Source organism: Miniopterus natalensis, chromosome 3, assembly GCF_054644295.1.
Source record: "Miniopterus natalensis isolate mMinNat1 chromosome 3, mMinNat1.hap1, whole genome shotgun sequence".
NCBI lineage: Eukaryota > Metazoa > Chordata > Mammalia > Chiroptera > Miniopteridae > Miniopterus > Miniopterus natalensis.
Genome location: NC_142083.1, coordinates 70,947,864 through 70,968,646, shown reverse-complemented (window position 1 = coordinate 70,968,646; position 20,783 = coordinate 70,947,864). Strand labels below are relative to the sequence as shown.

The 20,783-nt window shown below is 42.9% G+C and overlaps 1 protein-coding gene across 1 annotated transcript in view; it reads left to right on the top strand.

Annotated features, from left to right (window-relative positions):
* MARCHF3 (membrane associated ring-CH-type finger 3) overlaps positions 1-20,534 on the top strand; it is a 132,090-nt gene extending 111,556 nt beyond the window's left edge. The window contains exons 4-5 of the mRNA XM_016217831.2: positions 13,407-13,616; positions 20,020-20,534. Coding sequence (XP_016073317.1) covers positions 13,407-13,616; positions 20,020-20,178 — 369 coding nt within the window. The 3' untranslated portion in view covers positions 20,179-20,534. The remainder of the gene's footprint in view (positions 1-13,406; positions 13,617-20,019) is intronic.
* Positions 20,535-20,783: the final 249 nt, after the last annotated feature.

Genomic DNA, 20,783 nt, shown 5'->3' with positions numbered 1-20,783 from the left:
CTGCTGCCCTACAACTATGCAATTATTTTTTTAATGAAACATTTTGTGCCTTAGGTTAATTTTTGTTTTTAACCAGGGTCTGTGGAGAAATGGTGGATTCTCAAAAGGCAATAAAATCCTACTGCCCATATTTTTTTAAAATATTGCGTAAAGTTTTCTTTTATTTAAAAGATCATTCACAAAATACCATAGCCATAGATTTACTTTCTGTCATAAATGTTTAGAATTCCATTCTTACATTTAAAAGTCAACGGGGTTGCCTGGAATTTTAGATGAATTTGTTTTGATCTTAATCTTTTTCCACATTGAAGATATAAGTAGGTCATCTGAAAGCATCAGGGTTGGTTACAACCACATAATGCATGTCTTTCTTAAGTATTGGTGTTACACAAATCGTTCTTATTTCAGAAGCAAAGATGACAGGTCGAAGGCAAGAAGCGAGAGAGGGTGCTATAAATTGCTGAGACCTTGTAACAAAGATGAGTAGGAGATGCCAAGGACACCGACTAGTGACCAACCACTATCTAAGTACACTGTGCTGCGCAGGCCAGGATTCTCCTCAGCCCTCCAGTCGTGCTGGTGAGGGGCTCTTTTCTCTAGGGCTCTAGCTGCTGGCTGACCCTGAATTGCTCCCAATGAAATAACTGGGACTCAGGTACTAAAGAAGTTAATTTGTCCACACATGGATGTTCAAGCTCAAAAGCTGTTGCCTAGCCCCCTAGCCCTGGGTGAATGCTGAACACTCTACATGGGAACAATGAACTTTGTCCCAAAGATGAGACCCTACTGCCCATATTCTTAAATCATCAAACCTCAGAAAGTTGGACTGGACCAAGGACTGTCTAGACATTTTAGAGAAGTGCTATAGAACAGTGCTTCTTCCCTTCAGGTGTGCTTGAGAATCTGAGAAAAGCTTGAACTCATTATAATGAATATAAACCACTATATTGTATTATAATCCTCAAACCTGCTAAGAGACTAGAACTTAATTACTCCAACCACTAAAAGAAAGCATAATTATGTAATGTGATGGAGGTGCTAAATATCTCTATAATGGCAATCATACAGTATTAAATGTGTCAAGTTAAAATATTGTACATCTTAAATTTACACGATATTATATGTCAAATATATCCATTTTTTTTAAAACATGTCATTGAAGGAAAAAAATAAAAAGCTTGAACTCTCTCCCCTGAAATGCACAGACACCCAGTGTTCAAATACAGTTTCAGAGGGGTCACAGGTTTTATGAAGGACCTTAGGTCAAGGACCCCTGATCTAGAACAGTAGTTACATAAATTGCAAAGCACACAGATTTTCAAAAAATGTCTCCTGCACTCTTAAAATGTTTTAAGCGTGAAAAGTAAAAGAATCTTTTCAACACTTTACTGCAAATTCCCTCCTCTGTAAGGAGGCCATCCTATAATTCTGTGGATACCACAACCTTGGATATAATTTGCTAGTCTTGAAGGAAGACCTAGTGATTCGGTCTGCACATATGCAGGACTGGGCTAGTTATTAACTTAGGCTCGTCCATGGTTGACTTGATTCTGCCTTGGGGACACTGGAGGCACATGTCTCAGGATCATTCAAGCTAAAATGTGTGTGTGTATCCCAGTTGGAGCAGAGCTTTCCCACAGGCAGGAACTGTGTTCATCCAGCCGGCCTCCTGCTTGCCCTTCTGCAAATGCCAGTCCTTGACATCATGGCCCATGTCATTTGAGCTGTTGCCCCTACCCCTTAAGAATGTCTTCCCTGAAGACAGCTTCGTGAGATTTGTAGCAAAATGGTCTACAAATATTGAACATAATCAACAGAAGGAATGCCAGCACAATAGAAAATGTCGCCCTCCCCTCATATTGCACTATGGCATATTTTTACCTGGTATTCTGATCGCCTGGGCCCCATACCTAATTGAAGGATCTCCAAAAAGTCCTGGGAAGCACTACACACAAAAGAGGGAGACTCTTCAGGTGTGAGGAGATTAGGGAAGGATATATTTAGAACCTTTTTTTTGTAAGTCTATATTTTTTTTAATATATTTTTATGATTTTGGAGAGAGAGAAAGGGGAAGAGGAAGAGAAAAACATCAATATGAGAGAGAAACATCAATTGGTTGCCTCCCCTACTCACACTGACCAGGACCAAACTAAAAACCTGGGCATGTATCCTGACCAGGAATCAAACCAGCGACCTTCCAGTGCACAGGGTGACCCTCAACCAACTGAGCCACAGGGACTAGGGCTGTTTGAAATCTTGGAAATCATAACCAGCTTAGATAATGTGAGCATGAAGTACATAGCACAATCCAAATTACTTGAATGCTGTTGGTCTCCCTTTGAAATTTGAGGACAGAAAGTTTAGAACAAAAATAAAGAGGACCACCTAATAGTACTGTGGCTCATGAACTTAAGCCATTACCTCAAGGGGAGTCTTGAGAGATTCCAAATCCATTTGTTGATAGGATGTGCCTAATGTGAGCAAGGTCAGCCAGGCCCTCCTAAATATTTGGGGTCCTTGTTGGCAGCAAAACATTGAACTACGGGGACTGTGAATCTAAAATTTCTTCTGTTCTCACAGTTCTTCCATCTAGCAGAAATTTTTTCCTTTCTCACAGTGTTCCCATTCTTGCTTACTTTGGGAGTGTGTGGCCCTGGGGAGAATGTCTCTTCTAGCCTCGATTTTACATTTCATTGAAATCCTTCCACCACACTCTGCTTGGATAGTTTGTGGGGTTTTTGAAAAAAAAATATGCTTTTACTGATTTCAGAGAGACGAAGGGAGAGGGAGAGAGAGAAATAGAAACATCATTAATGAGAGTCATTGATCAGCTGCCTCCTGCAACCCCCCTACTGGGGAGCGAGCCCATAACCCAGGCATGGATCACAGGCTGATGCTCAACGGCTGAGCTACGCCGGCCGGGCTGCTTGGATAATTTTTATACTTACATTCTCACTACATCTGAGAGATACAGACTTTTTAATGTGGTCCCATTTTGATGACCTGATTTTGAATTTGATTTCTCCCTCTCTGTTCTTTTAAACACCCCCAGTTATCGAAATAGGGATTTATTATCCTTATTCCTGTTATTCATCATTTTCTCATCTTTTGCCTAATATTCCACTTGGGGCTTCTTCTTGGTACACTGTCCTGGCACCTTTTACCTCGTGATCCTGTCCTTCTGCTGGAAGTAATTATTCAAAGTTTCAGAAGCCCGGGCTCCAGCAGCAGGTCAGCAGAGGGGTTAGATGCCAGCAACTTCACCAGCTGGAGGGCCAGGGGCTCCGTAAGAGCCCAAATGAAGAAGGGCTCCGGGGACTGGGAGCTGCTCTTTGTGTCCTGTTTATAAACGACTGCACAGTATGACTCCGTTGTCTCCCAGAATAAATTACTCCTGTTTTTGGTACTGTGCATATTACTTATCAATTTCTTCTGGAAACTTCTATTTTCTTGCTCTCCATCCTCTCTTGGTTGTTTATCTCCTCTTATGTTTCTGGCTTTCTATTGCTCACATATGCCACCTGATTCTGCAGTGTCTTCTCCTCCTTCAGATAAGCAATCTCCACTTAGCTGCGATCACTTCTACACAGCGATGATCCAAAGTAATTAGATAGAAATGATGCCCATTGTGCATCTCTCTGAAGTTGCAAGTGAATATATAAAATTATTTTGCCATTTAATCCTGCTGGGCTGCTAATCTTATCTTTGGAAATTTTCAAAACATTGGTGTGAGTGTGTGTAGCATTTGTTTAAGTAATGCCAGAGCCCAATTATAATGTCCCAGACACGAACATAGTATTTATGGAGCCTTATAGCCTATTAATTGGTTTATTGGCCTAAGTCCTCCAGGGAGCATCACAAATCTCCAGGGTGCCCTTGAATATGGCTTATGCTTCAGCCAAATCACTGCTCTAAATGCCAGAGCCCCTGCCAAGCATGTGTCTATGGCAAAAATTACTATGTTTGATCAGAAGAGTCAGGGTGAGTGGTCTTACATATGTATGTACATATTTCAGTTAAACTCCTCTGATTTCTACCCAAAGCAGTCCTCTGGTTTGGAAGAATTTATATATATTGTTTCAGCTAATACTTATTAAGCACAAATTAAATATTATAGGAAATGGGGACATAACTGTGATCAAGCCAGAAAAATGTTGTATACTAATAGGGCTTACCTGCTAGGGAGAGAGACACAAAATAAACAAGTCCATAAATAAGTATATTAGATGGAAGGAAATTTGACATGGAGTGGTAACACACAATACAATATACAGGTGATGTATTATAAAATTGTATACCTGAAACCTACATCATTTTACTAACTAATGTCACCCCAATAAATTCTATTAAAAATAAATAAATAAATAGATTATTTCTGACAGTGGTCAAAGCTATAAAGAAAGAAACAAGTTTTGTGGTAAAGAATGACTGGTGTTTTTTGGAGGCCTCTCTGGAGAGATTACATTCAAGAGGAGGTGTGGCCAGTGAGAAGGAGCCTGCCTTGGGAAGAAGAGTTCCAGGCAGAAGGAACAGCCACTGCGAAGGCTATGAGGCAGGCAGTTCAGTCTTTCTGAAACAAAAATAATACACTGCTAACAAGCATTGTTTGAGAGGTCAAAGGCAGTAGATTCCAGTTGTTTAAATTTTCCTGTCGTGGACCCCTTGGCAGTCTGTTGAAGCCTCTGGATCCCTTCTCAGAGTCATGTTTTTAATTATAGATGATAAAATACATAGGAACTTGAAGAAAACTAATCACATTATAATTCATCTATCAAAATATTTAAAAGACAAAGTCGTGATATAAAATATAAGTGCTTCTTTAATATTTTGTGGCAGATATGATAACTATGAAGTAGTGATATGTCAAGATATTTGCAATGGTTGTGATGGGATATGAAATATATATGATTTCTCTTGGTGACATCACAGATACTGCTCACACTACTGAGATTTTCTGCATAATTCAGTGAAATGCTAAATTCCAATTAGAGAATTGTAAAAATAAAGATGTCATTTTTCTCCCCTCCAAAAATCACAGATCTCATGCGATCTATGGAGCCAGGGCACAAACACCTGGGCTCCATCACTCAGGGCTGTGTGGACCATGGCAAGGCATTAGATCAGCAATTTTCAACAGGTGTGCCGCAGAATTTTAGTAACTAGTTTACATGTGCCATGAGATGGAAAAGGTTGAAAATTGCTGTGTTAGACTAGGTGTGACACAAGAGACATTGAAAATTTTTAAGCAAGAGAAGTGATGTGATCTTGCTGCTTTACAGAAACTGGATTCTAGGATAACAGGAATAGAGCAATGAGGAGGCCATGGTCATTTTCCTCTGGGGGTGTAGATAATAGTGAGTAAAACAGTACAAAGGACCTTGAATAATTTACTCAATTTCTCATGCTATTTCATGACCTATGGGAAAAATAGTTGTTAGCCTGAGTTTTTTTACATCTTGCGGGGGAAAAGCTTGCACAAAAATTACAGGTTTTTCACTTTGTAGGGACAAAACAATGTGTAGATATTTCTCTTGGAAACCTAAAAAGAGCAATACATAAGGAAAGCTATCTCTAATCTAGAAGGCTAAGGGCAGTGAACTTGACAACATGATGTTTCTCCTTACCAATCGATGTAATTTGGCTAACTAACATTGTAAGATCATTTCTGGTCAGGGCCACCAGCACCTCAGATGTTTATTCATTTTCATTAAGCATCTACTGTGTTCCAGCACTGTTCTTGGATTGAGACACACAAGAAGGAACTGCCATCACGGAGCTCTCATTGACGTGGGAGCAAAAAAATAAATAAGTAAACAGACAAATAAATAAATAGCATCATTTTAGAGAGTGTCATGTGCTCTGTGGAAAATATAGACAGGTAATGTTCACGGGTGCAGGGAGTGTTTTCAGTGAGAAGGCACCTTTTGAGCTGAGACCTAAATGACGAAGACCAGGCCATGCCAGAACATGGGCAAAGCTTGTTCCCTACGTGGCAACAGCCACACAGAAGGGTTGGGAATGAAGGAGAAGAGGTAGTAGTAGGAGTGGGGAGAGAGGGAGGCGGGATGAGGGCGGGTCTTCTTGCAGCCCCAGGTAAAGAGATTGTCCTCTCTTCTAACCACTGGAGAGTGTTAAGCAAAGGAGTAGCATGATCTGGTTTATATTTTTACCAGGTCACTCTGACTGTTTTGGAACTGGACTATGGGGTGGCCAGAGTGGAGGCAGGAGGCTACTGCCTCCCAAGCAGGAGATGGTGCTGGCTCAGGGATGGCGGCAGTGGAAGTGGGGAGAAGTGCACAGATTCCAGATACATGTCGAAGGGAATGCCAGTAGGACTAACTGAAGGGCTAGGTGTTCGGGACAAAGAAAGGAAATAGGATGACTGGGCGATTGGGTGGATGGTGTTGTCATTTACTGATATGGAAGAGACTTGGAGGAAAAAAGGGTTGTAGGGTAAGTGCTAAATCAAGAGTTCTGTTTCAGACAGATTAAGTTTGAGTTGTCTGTTAGTCATCTCCGAGGAGACGTTGAGTGGGCTGTTGAATATGCACATCTGGAGCTTTGGAGAGGGACCAGAGCTGGAGATCAACATTTTAAGGTCACAAGCAAACCCTCTGTGAAGTTTTCATTCAGGGTGCACTGGTTTGAGCTCCTTGGCTTCGCTGGAGTCAGAATTTCCTTCTATGTGACTGCAGCTGTCCTGGAAATTCATTGATAGTCTGTGGAGTTCAGGGATTTAAAATTCTGGTAGGAGTTTTTGTTCTCTGCTGTGTTTCGAGTTAACTGAAATGCATGATTTTCAGGTTTCATCTTCACTTTTAATCATGCAAAGGAAAGGACCTGTCACATATCTTCTGATCATCATACTGCCCCTTTCACGTTGCAGCTCCCAGGCAAGCAAGACAGTTAGTGGTGGTTGTGTTGGGCTTTGAAAATAAGACCTGTCCCAAGAAAGGCAAGTGCTTGGTTAATAACTCTGCCAAGTGTCAGGTTAACAGGAGGCACCCAGGCAGATAAACCCAAGTGAGTAAACCTCGAGAGACCATGCCCTCCTTTTTTATTGCCCTACCCCATAAATTTGCTATGGTTCTATCAGTCGCTATGCCTCCTATCAGTTTCTTTCATTCTCATGATGGTTTCTCATTAAGGAGGTTCCTGGGGGAGGTTGTAATTGATCAGAGTTATTAGCCACCAGTTTGTAATCTGGTCCTAGTAAAGACTGACCTGCACGATGTCCTGTCTACCTTGGGGATTTAAGCCGATTAACTCAGCCTGGGAGGCAGAATCTAATGTCCTCGAGCACCCCACTCCCTTCACCCCTACCCAACAGTGAGGGATTTAACAAATTGACACTGTAATTAGAGTCAGGCACACAGTTAACCCACCTTGAAAATAGCCACTAGTGCCTGGCGCCCTGTAGATGAGCATGTACAGCCAGTGAGCAACGCCCCATCACTGGCAGCAGAATGTGCTCCAGTCCCCTCTGCTGTCTCAGCCCTGTGGTGCTGATTACCGTGGGGGTTTCTGTTGTGTTTAGTTTGTTGGTTGGTTTTTGTACCTATTTCCAAGAGTAGATCAATCTCATGGTTTGGGAACAAGTTAGTGATTGGAATGACAGCACTGCAGAAAAATGGGCAGCTCTCTGCCAGGGCTTTCAATAGCATCTCTGCCTGCTTTATTGGACTTATTGGGGTGACATTGGTTAATAAAATTATGTAGGATTCAAGTGTACGGTATTGCATTGGGCGTTCACCACCCAAAGTCAAGTCTCCTTCCACCACCATTTATCCCCCCTAAGTCCCCTTTCCCTCTTTTAACCACCAAACCACCTTACTGTTATGAGTTTTTGTTTGTTTGTCTTATTTGTTCATTTGTTGCTTTCAGTTTTATATCCCACATGAGTGAAATCATATGGTTCTTGACTTTTTCTGACTGGCTTATTTTGCTTAGCATGATATTATCAGGATCCATCCATGTTGTCGCAAATGGCAATATTTCATCTTTTCTTATGGCTGAGAGGTACTCCATAGTATATATGTACCACATCTTCTTTATCCAGGCCCCTATCAAAGGACTCTTTGGTTGTTTTCATGTCTTGGTCACTGTGAATAATGCTACAATGAGCATAGGGGTGCATATATCTTAACAAATAAATGTTTTCACATTTTTCTGGTAGATACCCACAAGAGGGATTGCTGGGTGGGTCATATTGGTATATTTGACAGGAAGGGTGCCCTGGGCTGCCCACAAATCCCCTGGCAGCAATAGGGGTGGGCCCGCCAGCTGAAAGATGCCATTCAAATCAGTATTTTCCATCATTGATCTCAGCTTTTAAAATACAGCTGAATATAAGCTGAAGACCAAGGTTAAACTAAAGATTCTTCAAGAATGGTATTTTAGACCAGCTGGGTGTGGCTCAGTGGTTGAACATCGACCTAGGATCCAGGAGATCACTGTTCAATTCCCGGTCAGGGCACATGCCCGGGTTGTGAGCTCGATCCCCAGTTGGGGCGTGCAGGAGGCAGCTGATCAATGATGGCAGCTTTTTCAATTACTGCTCATCATTGATGTTTCTATCTCTCTCTCTCCCTCTCCCTTCCTCTCTCTGAAATCAATAAAGTTTTTTTTAAATGATATTTTAGGTGCAAATATTAATTTTTCCACAAGTGGCAGGACAAATTAATTGGTATTTCCCTTCTGGGGAACCATGATAAGTAAATATTCCTTCTCGTACTGATAAAAACAGTTAAGGTACATTCCAACTCCCATCCCCTTCATCTACCCAGTCACACTCCCCCCATTTTTTTCTAAGAATGATGATATAATAGAGTGGTTAGGAGTACCGTCTTTGGAGCTAGACTACATGGACCAAAGCCAAGGCCAAACTTCTACAAGTTATTTAACTACTCTGGACCTCGGTTTCTCTATCTATAAAATGGTGGTGATGATAATGGTGTCTCTTTAAAGATTGTTGAAGAGTAAACCAATCATTATTATGTAGCGTACAAAATAGTGTGGAGCATATCATAAGGTGTGAATAAGCATAAGCTACTGTCATTCATTCAACATTGAGAGTGTTGAATGTGCTAGATGCCGGTGATGTAAAGATAAGCTTTCTCCTCGGGTGGGAAGATGGACACAAACCTGCCATTCTGCCTCGGCCTGCTCTTTATTGAGTGTTTGGGAAAGGAAGATACTACTACAGAATGCATGTGATACTCTGTGTATAATAAGTATAACTGATAAGAGAGGCCAAAGACATACATGAGCAAGAAATGTAATTGAACAATAATTGAGATAACCTTTGTCTATTATGAATTAAGCCAAAGTGCATGATAATATAGCTGAGATTAAACACCCAGACATTGGACCCCTCTCTCTCTCTGTTTCATATACAACTAATATACAATTTATACAGGCAATCCATTCATTATAGAAAAACAAGAAAATACATACAAAAAGAAAAAAATTAAAAACCATTTATAATTCCACCACCAAGAATAGCCGTGGTTTTTTATTTTTTTATTTATTTTTCAATTACTGCTGACATATAATATTATATTAGTTTCAAGTGTACAGCAAGTGGTTACACATTTAGATAACTTATGAAGTGATCACCCCAATAAGTCTAGTACTGACTTGACACCATACATAGTTATTACAATATTATTGATTATATTCCCTTTACACCCTTGTGACTTTTAATAACTAGCAATTTGTACATCTTAATCCCTTCCCCTTTTTCAAACTTCCCCCCAAACCCCCTCCTATCTGACAACCATCAATTTGCTCTATGTATGAGTTTCTGTTTTCTTTGTTTTGTTTTTTAGATTCTACATATAAGGGCAATCATATGATATTTACCTTTCTCTTTCTGACTTATTTTCCTTGGCATAATACCCTGTAGGTCTATCCATGTCATTGCAAATGGCAAAATTTCATTCTTTTTTATGGCCGAGTAATATTCCATTATATATATGTACCTCTTCTTTATCTACTCATCTCCTGATGGGCACTTAGGTGGCTTTCATTTCTTGGCTATTGGAAATAACGCTGCAATGAACATAGGGGTGCATATATCTTTTCGATTTAGTGTTTTTGATTTCTTCAGGTGAATACCCCAAAGTGGAATTGCTGGCTCATGAGGCGGTTCTATTTTTAATTTTTTGTGGACTTTCCATACTGTTTTCTCATAGTTGCTGCAAGGAAGAGCCACAGTTTTGTTGGGGTCCTAGCCTGTGAATTTACTACATCTACGTAAATCTAAATGTCTATGTGTATGTAAATATACAATTACACATGCAGGATCACACTCTACATTTTATCAGCCTATTTGGATACCTTAGCAGAGGTTCTTACCATGGCACAGGGAGATTTTTTTTTCTCAACCACAGATATTACCACTGGTCTTGTTCTAGGGGCCTACCTTTGTGTAAGAGATAAATAACACTTGCAGGTCTTAAGAAGTTCCAGATATGAACATAAAAGTACCTGTTTAAAGAACTTCATACCTAAATATGAGCCAGCAGCAAACAACACAGAGAGTAATCTAAACCAAAAACATATATATAGTGTTAATGAGGTGCGGAACCTTGGTATTGGGTGATCGTGTACATATAAAATGTCTTAGAAATTTTTCAGGAATATAGATTAAAAAATAATTAGAAAATAAGAAACTGAGAACAAGTAATAGTAATTTCTAATTTGCCCTTCCAACTTATTTTACATCAGACAGAGATAAGTAGTGATTCATAATTACCTCCTTCCATACCTGAGTTATTTCACTGGGTAATGTCAAGGGCCACATAGATAAGTAAAGTGCTAAATTAGTTTTAATAAAGTGTATTCAGAATTCCCAAGCAAAAGACATCGGAGGAAGTCCTAGCCAGTGAGCTCAGTTTGTCTTTGAATATATCACATTTATTGAGAACCAACTATGTTCCAACAGGAAAAACAGCCCAGGCTCCCAAATCTGCTTCTAGACACAGTCTAAACTGAACGGGGAGTCAGGTTGCTGCAATTTGGGTACCACTGTTTAAAAATCTGCATTTCTGAATGTCTTACAACTTTAATTTTCAAATATTTACTGGTAGGACATCTGAACAATCCATGTTCACTTTAGAAAAATAAGAAAAATAAGCAAGATCCTGAACCTTTTTGTAGTTTGGAAAAATCAGTTAACCTTGCTTTGTAGTAACTGGAAAAATCAGTTAACCTTGCTGAGCCTCTCTAAAATTGGGATAAAAACACCCAGTTTCTACTCTGAGCTTCATAGCAATATTCCTAGTACTTAAACAAGAAAATATTAATTAATAAGAGTTTTTTTAAATTTCTTGGAAGCTGTTGGGACATCTGAGGTAATATTACAACACATTTACACTCAATCATTTTGGTATTTATATTAAATTTTTATAATGCTGTATTTATATTCACAGACAAGTCAACTCCCCATTATCTAATTTTAAGTATTTCTTCAGGTCCATTTGTGAGCTAAGGTTGACTTCCTCCAGCATCTTAGCCCATTCTGAAGGTGGGCTGTTACAGAAAGTGCTATGTTGGGCATTCAGGGTCATTTACTATTTACCTCCAGCAAGCATTTGAGGAAGGGCACCTCCCAGAAAACTTCCTTCTGGGCCTTTTATCTCCAGTCTCTTCTGCTCACTCCTTGAGTCTTTTGCTGGCCCTTACACAGCTCCTTCCTTAACTTGTTTGCCCTCTTTGCAGCTCTTCTGTCTCTTCCTTCCGCCCTGGAGCATGACATTCCCTTCTCTCTCCAGTCAGCCCCACCCTCTCTTGTCTTTCCTGTTATGGTCCTTTGTCTCCAACCAGTGGTTTTGTGGAAATTGTTGCCCTGGCCACTTGGGGCATCTGGTCAGCGGCTCACAGTGCTCCCGTCTGGGGGCCATCCCACAGCACTGCTAGGCCTCCCCATTTGTTGATAGGACGAGATGAAAGAGTCACCAGTGTCTCTCCCCACCTCAACGCCTTTCCCTGTGTTTGACCCCACTCCTTCTCTGGACTCCATGGCCTCTCTCATTATTACATGGCATAATGATATGAGAATGGGGACATGTTTCAATACTAACCTGAAGCCACCAGGCTCATTACCAGTATACACCGACGCTAGTGTATATGGTGACTTTTCCTAGAATAATTATGCAAAACATTTCAACAGATATTCAGCAATTCCCCAAGTGGAAGGACAACAACCCTGTCCTGAAGGAATTCTCGGCTCTAGTTTTTGAACAAGCACAAAACTTTCCCCATCCTTTTGGGGGTTGGGTCAGTCAAGATGTTAGCACAGTTAAGATGTCTGGGACAGTCCTAAGTAGGAGATTCAGGGTCCTAAAACATGAGGAAGGGAGCATTACTGAGTTCATGAAGTCAGGTGAGTGTGTGGGGCTGGTCCCTAAGACCTCCTTTAGGCTCAGTGATTCACTAGAAGGACTCACAGGACTCAGAAAAGCTCTTATGTTTGTGATTATGGTTCATTACAGCAAAAGGATGCCAACTAAAATCAGCAGGGAAAAAAGGTCTATGAGGCAAAGTTAGGAGAAACCAGACACAAACTCCCAGGTGTCCCCTCCCAGTAATGTCACATGTTACAGTGCGCTTAATTTTTCCAGCAACAGATTGCAAAAACACATACAAAGCATTATCAACCAGGGAAGCTCACCCAGCCTTGGTGTCCATGGTGTTTATTGGGGTCAGTTACATAGGCATGGAGCTCCCGCATGACTAACCTCGGCTACTCAGACTCCAGCCCCCCGGGGCAAACATAGGTGTACAGCATAAATCACGCTGTTGGCATAAGCTATCTGATTACACCAGTACCCCGTGGCCCGATGCCTCAGACATACAAAACATTCATCAGATAGGATATTACAAGGACTCAGAGCTCATCCCCTAAGAGCCAGTGTGGAAAACAGGTCTTTCTTGGGAATGAACTGGAATTGAGCAATCCAGGCCTGCTGAGTTAACCCTTTCCTGCTCACATTCCCTGAGTCAGGACATTGGAGGGTTTTGGCCACATGACAGCACTTCTGGCACCACAACTATTACCTTCCAAAAATAACATCCTCTCTACCTTCCACATATACTCAGTGTGATTTATAATAATAACCATTGAACTATTTTCAAGAACAGCAGGCCAGCTGCAGCAGGACACATTATTATTATTATCCCTGTCATCATAATCACTATTGTCATATTATATTATTATCATAATCACTATTATTCAGGGGGTAGAAGCATGGGAATGAGCCCTAATGCTCCCTTGTGATCTCAGCACAAGTCAGAAGTGACTTTTTCCAGATTCTGAAGATCAAGACACCTTTGGAGTAGCGTCTCTGCTCCAGCCGGGGGTTTAACCTTGTCCTGTCTTTCTCTCTCCCTCTCCCTGGCAGTGGCTCAGAAACCCAGGCCCTCAGCACGAGAAGCGGACTCTGTTTGGAGACATGGTGTGTTTCTTGTTCATAACTCCCCTGGCCACCATCTCGGGCTGGCTCTGCCTGCGGGGCGCCGTGGACCACCTGCACTTTAGTAGTCGGCTCGAGGCCGTCGGACTGATTGCACTCACTGTCGCACTCTTCACTATTTACCTCTTTTGGACACTAGTAAGTATGGCCCATGGCCCACGGCCCTGGGGACTCTGGCCAGCTGGAGCCAGCAGCCCCACAGCTGGCACAGCCTCCCCCTCCTGTCTGGATCATGTCTCACCTGCCCAGTTCAGGCTGGCAAGAGTGTGTGATTTGGTTGTTACTACATGTGAATGTGTGTGTGTGTGTGTGTGTGAGAGAGAGAGAGAGAGAGACACGCATGAGCAGGCGTGCAGCGCTGGGAAGAGCAGACCAAGTAAAGAAAAAGTCCCAGCCTCTGAGAGCCCATCAGTCAAAGGCACTTCCCGGACATTTCTCTCCTCCCGCCGTCTAGGCGCCATCTGTTAGGAGGCGTTCTCCTTCTCTTGCTTATGATCCTCACTTTTGCTGGGATCGTAGTATATTGTGAATGATGCGCTTGGCCACTGCTGCTGCGGCTGCCTGCACAGATCATGAATCCTCCTGCTGGCTCTTTTCTTCTTACATCCTGACACAGCCTAAAGCCTGTGCTGGGCGTGGAGCTGCCCTGTGCCTGATGATTAGTCTGTGTCAGGATATTGACTCGGCTGCCCATAAAGACACTAATTTATCTAGCTGAGAAGCTGCCACCAAAGCAAAACCATTTCCCAGTAAGTGTTCCCACTGTACATGAGGAAGAATTTTTAAACATCTCTCTGTGTGTTTTTTTCTTTTAACTTATGGGAGTAAGTTGGTTGCTCAGGCACCAGTTGGCAGCACCCACAAAGTGAAGCATTTGATCTCTCTTTATGCTTCCCTCTGGGGCCTGCAGAGAAAAACGTCACTATCTAGAATATTTTCAGAAACTGGGCCCTGCTTCCTGGCATTACTCTTCTGTGCCTGCTAGTTTCTAATCTGAGCACGTTCCTTTGTTATTCAATATGTATTTCCTGTCTGAAGTGTACCGTTCCCATATCCCATAGCAAGGCTCAGCATGAGGAAGCTTCCAGGGTTCCCCTTTCCCCCAAGCCCTGCCCACCAGCGGCCACTCCTACCACAGTGACCTTGCCCCTCTGCTTATTTCCCTCTTGTCCCTCTGCTCAGGTGGGAGTGCTCCAGTGCTCCAACAGTAAAGGAGGGGCACATTTCAGCCTCAGTTAGAGGGACTGACCTGAGCCTCAGTAAATAGGGATTGTTCTGATGCTTCAGACTTTATCTTAGTCCTCTGGTGCATTTAGGTGTCTGTTCCCAGCCCAAAGGAGCCCCCAAACAAAGCTATTATTGCCTCCTTAAAAGTCTGTGCTTCCAAAGTGTATCCTAATTCACTACGAATCAAGCAATGAAGCTGACTCAGAAGTCACAAGGACATTGTGATGGAAGAGAGTTAGAAATAAGAAGTTAAATAGTCGAGCTAGCCCCATCTAAAGTCATTTCACTGCTTTGAGCCTCGGTGTTCCCATCTGCAAAGTGGAAATGGTAGTAACCCATCCTGCCAGCTTCCCCTGTGCTATGAGGTTGAAATGAAAGCAAACAGGGGGGAACACTTTGGAAAATAATGTTTTACCATGATTAGAGGTTTACTTGTCTACTGTTTTCCTTAGAAGAGTTCCTAAAATGAAGGTATCGATTTGAGCACTGGCTTTCAAACCAATTGAAGGTCGTTTTGAAAACCAGCTTTGTAAAGTGTCCACTTACCTAACAAGGAATAAAGGGGGTGGGGAGCATGGAAGGAAGAAAGGAAGAAAAGAATTAGCTAGAGAAGAATGGATGTGACCCTGTTTGATCTCCCATTTTAGATTAAAGGAAGGTTTGGGTAGGAAAGGTACCTGGAGTCTGCATCTTCATGAGAGAGATAATATACTTCATTCCAGAAATGTTCCCAAGAGGCAGTACAGCATAGTAAAAAGCATGTGTGTTTAGAATCCAAAGGCCCTGTGTTTAAACCCAAGATTTAACATCCTAATTGCTGTGTAACTTTAAACAAGGTACTTTACCTCTCTGATCACCCTTTCCCTTATGCAAAAAAAAAGGAGGAAATGATTAATAACCCCTAGTCAATGGGCTATTGTACTAGGTGGGATAACATGGAAACATATATCAAAGGCACCCTGATTTTCTTCCAGTGACTCCCCTGCTCCCACCACCCCCAGCCCTCTATAAAATGCAAAGCAGCTGAGAGGAAGAAAGGCATTTCTGCCCTTGGACTGGTGTGAAAAACGTGCTGCGGCATCAGCTCAGAATAGGTAACTGACTGTAGACTCGCTCCTTCCCAGAGAAATGCTGTATGAGCTGCCCTGGCAAGAGCCGTAATTCAGAAGCTGACAGCACTTGGAAACTGCCCTCTAGCAGAAACCCATTGTAAACAAGCTGTCAAGCTTAGGGAGAGTATGCTGTGAAAATGTCTTAGATAAACAAACACGGTGTCAGTCCCAGCCCTGCTTGCAGAGGAGCCTTCCGGGAAGGGCCTGCGGACTCTGTGAAGAGGGTCGCTCATCTGGCTGTGCGCCTAAATATGCTCACGAGGCCACAGGAGCTGGCCTTGGCACAGACGTGGAGAGTTCCACCTTCTGGGACCTGCTGTGTGGAAACACAAGCCTATGGGACCCAGGAGATCCAGGCCTCAGCCATCTCCACTCTGAGAGCTAAGGAGAGGGGCACCTCAGAAACATCACTGTTCGTGTCACAAATTATTTTAAGTCCATGGACAGACACCAAGAGTGCTAGATGAGAAGTGAGGCCACATCGAGCATTAAGAAATTGTGGAATTCATATGAGCCCAGTTTAGAGGTGCAGGATTGGAGGCACTGCAGTTCAGCAACCATAGGAAGTCCTTCCAGTCACTGGGTCACCGATGCAACTGGAGTCCAGCACAGAAACTTTGCTCCATCACAGAACGAAATGAAGGAACGATCTGAATCCTCTGGCTGACTCCCAGTCCATGGGTCAATCATTTAAATTCTCATTATAAAGGGGGGAAACCTCTAACAGAATACTGTCCTCACAAGGTTCCCTGTGGGACTGGTTTAGACACACCCCAGCAGCCTGCCGCAGCTTGAGGGTGCTCAGCGTGGTCCTGTGCTGGGAGTCTCTCAGCTGGTGTGTGACCACACAGTCCTCGTCCCTTGCCCAGTGCAGAGATCAGAGAGCTGGGCCATCTCTGAAAAGGCAACTTACAAAGCCCCAGCCCCTTATATAACCTCAGGATCACACCATAACCTCTGGAGAGAAAGGGTAGAATAAAAATACATAATGGGAAGATTTTCCAAAGCCTAGTCTGACTTTACAACAAACATGGAGAGACAGCTGTCACCTCCCTGCCGGGGAGAGATGGGTGCCTCTCCCTGTGCCATCCATGTGGTCACAACTCTGTACAGACCTTGCCCGTAATTGGAGGTGAACAAATACCCTTTGAATGAGGAAATGAATGCACTTGAAGAAACCCATCCAGGAGGGGTAGTTTTATTAGAACAATGGCCCTGTGCTCTTTCTTCCTCCCCCCCTTAAAACCTCAGAAATTTCAGAAATATATAAATGAAGTCCCCAAGGTTCCTATCACTATAGCTTCTTTTGGTTTATGTTTATTTTCCCCTCACTGTCTCTTTATTTCTCTAAATCAAACCTCCTTTTTTCCTATTCTGTTTTGTCGCTGGAGGGAGTGTCTTGGAGCTTCTAGAGACGGGAGCCGGCATTCACCCAGGGCAACTGCACAGTGGTCCTTTCTGCACTGTGCCCAGCTGCCTTTATTTTCCCTTAGACAGAGTCATCTGCCTGTGATGCTTTCTTCTTATTGATTGGATTTGCCTGCAAACTATGGTAGCTAACAGCAATTCAGATAGATTAATGCATAATAAGATCTCATTTGTTTCTCTGAACAAGTGGGTGATTTTTGTTTTTCCTGGCCAGGGAACCAGAAGACCCACTAAGTCGTGGACTCCCTGTGTTCCTTGAAACAGTACTGCCCGGGCTGGAGTGTATGTGCCAGTCACCGGGAGATCTTGTTAAAAGGCATGCTCTGATTCCTTAGGTCGGGGCAGAGCCCCAAATTCTGATATTCTAACAAGCTCCCAGGTGATGCAGGCTGACCCACCACCACACTGAGAGTATCGTTAAAGGAAATAGCCCAGCCTCTTTTTTTTTCTCATTTTCTATATCTAAGAGGGAGTGTCACAAAGTTTCCGTCTTTCCCATACTTAACGTATCAAAAATAACAGACCAAGAACATTAACCTGTGTGTGAGACACTGTGCTAAGCGCTTTTTAAAAGATTTTGTTTTTTAGTTGCAGCTGACATACAATATTATATTAGTTTTAGGTGTAACTAAAACTAGTTTACAACATAGTGATTAGACCTTTATATAACTTATGAAGTGATCATCCTGATAAGTCTATAGTACCCATCTGACACCATAGTTATTACAGTATTATTGACTATATTCCCTATGCTCTATGTGCTAAGTGCTTTTTATATATCATTTCAGTATCATTGTTCACATTTTACGAACAAGGGATCTGAAACTTGAAGTCACTCTCTCAAAGTCACAGAGACACTGAGCAGAGGGTGAGGATTCAAGCCCCATGTGCCTGGCCCCAGAGCCCAAGGCCTACCCTGCTCCCTACCCTGTAGAAGAAGGTGCTGCCCACCTGCGCCCACAGCTAATCCTCTGCTTCCTGATGCCAGGCATGTGCTGCTCTTTAGCATCATGGATGAAAGGACCCTTGATTTGAAATTCAGCTTTCCTGTAAAATTTCCAGATTCCAGACTCCTTGTACTGCCAAAGCTCTTCATTAGTACTTGTCTGTGTTCTACCTCTTCCCTGCCCTTGGCCCTGAACAGCAGGCTTTCCAACCTGCCTCTCTTACATTCATGAGTAGCACCAAGCAGCAGCAGGACAGAATAGATAAAAGAGAATCAAGCTTTAAAAAGAAAAAGAAAAAACCCTGATCCGCTTTGGCATGTTCAGGGCCTTTTGGAGAAAAGCACATCTGTGTGAGTTTAAAAGCTTATATTTTCATACCCAAATCTCTTTGGCACTCAGCCTGTGGCATTTGCTTTCTAGCCTCAGAAATTAGAGTGAGTGGCCGAGAATGTCACGATCCTGCCATGAAGACAAGCCCTTTCTGATCGAGGGCCTGCACTCTCCTTCACTTCTGCAAACTCTGACCTCAGCCCATTGGGTCAACCCACTCTCTGACCTCTACTCGGGTTGACACACTCCACCCATCCCAGAGGTTTGTGCAGCCCATACCTGAGTAATTTGTCACTCGAAGGCCATGGACACCTTCCTTCCCAATACCTAGCCATCTGGATGCACTCAACCTGGATCCTGTCCCCATTTTTAAAGGCAGTTTGTTCATCTTCAAAAGTACAGATGAAACTCTGAATTTCCTGGGCAGCCCATCAATGCTTCATGCCAACCTCTCCAGGACAAAACACACATGGAATCATCTCATTCCAGTATATTTACATGAGAATTAAGCACTTTGGGGGCACAGTTGTGTCACAATTAACTGAATTTACTGTTCATATTGTCGTGTTCATATAAGAGAGGCTTAAATCTTAAGTACCGTTGCAGTTAGAAAGCATAGGATATTTAGTCACTCATCCATTCACTCAGCAAACTCTACTGAGCAACTTCTCAGAGCCAGGCACTGTGATAGGTGCAGGGCATGCAAAGATGAAAACAACACAAACCCTGCTCTCAAGAAGCTTTTTGTGCCAGGGAGAAAGAAACAAAGGCACCGATGCACAGGGCACTCGATGCTGTGCCTAGGTAGGCTCAAGGCACTGTGGCTCAAGAAGAACTGATTGGGGGAGTTTGGTGCCCATGCCAAAGCGTCCCCCTCTGGGACCCACAGGATGCTGGGGCTGGAGCAGTTAGGGATCGTCCATCAGGGCCACCCAGTACAGTGTTGCAGGTTGTCCAAAGCACAGTGCAGAAGCTGCCCTTCCTATCAGTCAGTGTGAATGGGGTACTTCGAGCTGTGCAGTGTCCAACCTGCAGAAGGGGATATGAAGCCCCAGCATCCTTCCCATTTAGCAGAGAGAAACCTGAAGACCAGAAAGGCACGTTGCCTGGTCCCACAGCTGGGCAAGGGGCTGGCGCTATACCCACTCTTCCAGCCAACCTTCTTCACTGCTGATGCTTTGGGATCTAAACACCACTATTCATAAAATAAATCCAAGCTTAGAAGAAACCTCATTTCCTACTGATACCCTGGTTTTACCCAATATGAGGAGGAACAAAGGAGGCCATGCCCATGTGTTCACACGTGGGTGCTCGTTGCTTGGTGCCCAATATCCCAACACTCAGCTGCTTGCTAGAGCAGTTTCACCCAGGGTCCTTGCCCCGCTGTGCCGCTACCAGCTGCTTAGAGCTCTTTTATATGACATGTTTGTTTCTTGGATTGATTATCAGCATCTGCTTACCTGAAACCTTCCCTTATTTTTCCTCTCCTAACCCCAGGTGTCATTTAGGTACCACTGTCGATTGTACAACGAGTGGCGTCGGACCAATCAAAGGGTGATTCTCCTCATTCCAAAGTCTGTCAACGTACCTTCTAACCAGCAGTCCTTGCTGGGCCTCCATTCTGTCAAGAGGAACTCAAAGGAGACAATTGTCTGACATTTGTGTGGTTGCTTGATCAATTCATTGCTGGGGTTTGGAAGTTTCTGCACTGGGGCCGGGCACTGAGCCACCCCAAACCCTTCCTGAAGCCCGAGGGTCTAAGAACATCCAGAGCCCTGTGAGCACATCGCCCCGAGCAACGAATCCCCAAGGAGAAAGCGAATGCTGTTCTACTTCCTTCCAATCATGGATGCTGCAATCATATGATATTTGCTAAGCTGCCAAACATGTTTATTTAGCAGATACTATATGGACTTTTCTGAACACCTCTTTAACATATGAGGAAGGTTGTCCTGCTGAGGATGCGATTCCTTTTTTATTACTATTTCAAATATATATATATATACATATATATATATATAAAACTTAGATGCTAATCAAAATCGAAAAGCCAATGTTAAAACTGGTTTCTTGGTTTGGATGGGTTTTGTTGCATTAGTTTATTTGTTGCCGGTTTCTACTGTACATTCTTTGGGGTCATTTGATGGTGGTCTTTTTCATCTCTTCCATGTCCCATACTCCAGGGGACAGCATAACAACTGCAGAACAAGTCCCATTTGAAGGATGTTTTATACTAAACCTCATTTAATTATTCGGACTTT